The following is a 2,202-nucleotide window of genomic DNA, read 5'->3' on the forward strand; positions in this document are numbered from 1 at the left end:
ACACAAGCATGTTCATACATGTACTGATTTACCACACACACAACTTCTCTCCCATGAGACTCACATGTGCAATAGCAGCAAAGTAGTAGATCTTCATCTGGACCAGTTTCTTCCAGTCCTTCTGGATCTTTCCCAGCATGGAGGCTGTCTCCGAGTTCTCCAGAGCCCTGCAGGCCTCTTTATAGTAATCCACCACCTGCAGCATCACAGCCACTTATTACCCTCTAATATTTTATTTACTGGCTGATATGATTTTACTAAATGTATTTAATATTTAATGCCACTGACCTGAGCACTGATGCGGGCAACCAAGAAACTCTTCCTGTTGTCCAGCATGGATTTCTCCAGAAGACACTCCTGAGCCTGGCCCTGGGAGAGACACACAGCATGGTGAGACATGTCTGTAGCAGTGTGTGTTTGTATATGTGCCTATTTACATGTGTCACCTACCAACATAAGGTTGATATTGAGGTTAAGGATCTGGTGGCTCATGTCTACGCTAAAGTTGTGGCTGAAATGGTCTCTCAGGTAGGAGAAAGCTCCCGCCGAGCACTGGAAGTGTGTGCACGACACCTTCATCCCCTAGAGGCAGAGCACAGAGTCAGAAGGAATGTGTGGGCATGAACATTTGTTTTGTGAGCATGTGTGTGTCTCTCACCTCCTCGGACACCCGGTTGTCCATGGCTCCCAACATGGAGTGCAGGGCCCCTATGGAGAGTCCACAGTGAGGTTCAATGACCTCAGCAGACTTTGTTCTTCACATTCAGCAGATACTGGCCAGTTTGCTACACACTGACTATCATTTTTAATTGTCCACAGTTTTCCTCAAAGTAAGTAAGCTTATATAATCGTTAAAGGACAGGCTCACTCTTTTCAAAACGCATCTTAAAACCCACTGGCATGCTCACTGTGCACTTTAAAAGGATTACTGGTCATTTTAATTGATCATTTCAGTTGTCATGCAGTTGTGCATCATGTGAGCCTGACTGGATTGTTGAACATGAATCAAATGTTACTGATGAACAGTTACTCTTAAAAAATGAGACCAGCTATGATATAAAGAAAAATCTACAAAAATATTGTTCATAAAAATCTTAGAAAAAAACTCACCAGCTATTTAGGGCTAAATGTTCCTGTTGCCTGCAAAATAACTGTGCTCGTAATTTTAAAATGAATTTTGAAGCTAAACTCTTCATGAGAAGAAAACTGAGGACATTTCTGATCCATGTCAGTTAGCTAGGCGACGTCTGAGCCTGGACTGTCCCTCTTTATCATTCAGTTCTTTACATGCAAAGGGTCATTTCTTCAAAGTAGTTAGTTTAACTGCTTTAATGAGCGCCACTAACTGGTCTAGTTTAAAATAAACTTCTCTATGTGTCTTAACTCACCAAGATTGTAGAGGATGCAGGCTTGCTCATAGCTGATGTCATCATGGGTGACTGTTTTTCCAGAGAAAATTTCAGTCCTGCACACAAAGATTGAAAAAAAAAAATACAATGGAGTTTAGCGTGTATTTAGTATGATTTTCTTAAGATGTATCCTTCATAAATTAAAAAAAAAAAAAAAAAAGACAAGGGTTGGGGTTAACCCAAATACATAAGACATATGAGTTATGAGCTACAGTGCCTTGCGAAAGTATTCGGCCCCCTTGAACTTTGCGACCTTTTGCCACATTTCAGGCTTCAAACATAAAGATATAAAACTGTAATTTTTTGTGAAGAATCAACAAGTGGGACACAATCATGAAGTGGAACGAAATTTATTGGATATTTCAAACTTTTTTAACAAATAAAAAACTGAAAAATTGGGCGTGCAAAATTATTCAAATCCACATAAGGGATGACGGCAACATTCATAGATCCTGGAATGCACAATGAGGGGCAATGTTCATTCCTATTACAGAGGCCCACTGAAATTTTTTTGAGGAAAAGCTGTGTTAGACTGCATATTGTTTATAGTAAAGTATTTTTATATACAAATATAAAAATGAAAATGTTTCTGGAGTGGGACTTTAATTAATTATAGAAGTTGTGCAGAAGCTGCCCATAGCTCTACACAGTGATCCATGTGTGTACTGTATGTGTTTCTATGCTGCTCCAAATGAGTCTGTTCTGGTTCAACTTGTCTTATTAAATGAGCTTAAAAATAAAGTGACACCTTAGTTATAAAACACTGAGCAGGCTGTAACACACAAGAGTGTGT

The 2,202-nt window shown here is 39.4% G+C and overlaps 1 protein-coding gene across 1 annotated transcript in view; it reads right to left on the minus strand.

The window, feature by feature from the left end:
• ptpn23a (protein tyrosine phosphatase, non-receptor type 23, a) overlaps positions 1-2,202 on the minus strand; it is a 25,134-nt gene that overhangs the window by 15,415 nt on the left and 7,517 nt on the right. The window contains exons 4-8 of the mRNA XM_020615507.1: positions 1,389-1,465; positions 659-708; positions 451-582; positions 289-369; positions 65-196 (exon numbers count right to left, since the gene is read on the minus strand). Of these exons, the coding sequence (XP_020471163.1) occupies positions 65-196; positions 289-369; positions 451-582; positions 659-708; positions 1,389-1,465 (472 nt within the window). The remainder of the gene's footprint in view (positions 1-64; positions 197-288; positions 370-450; positions 583-658; positions 709-1,388; positions 1,466-2,202) is intronic.

Source organism: Monopterus albus, unplaced genomic scaffold (genome assembly GCF_001952655.1).
Source record: "Monopterus albus unplaced genomic scaffold, M_albus_1.0 scaffold166.1, whole genome shotgun sequence".
NCBI classification, from domain to species: domain Eukaryota; kingdom Metazoa; phylum Chordata; class Actinopteri; order Synbranchiformes; family Synbranchidae; genus Monopterus; species Monopterus albus.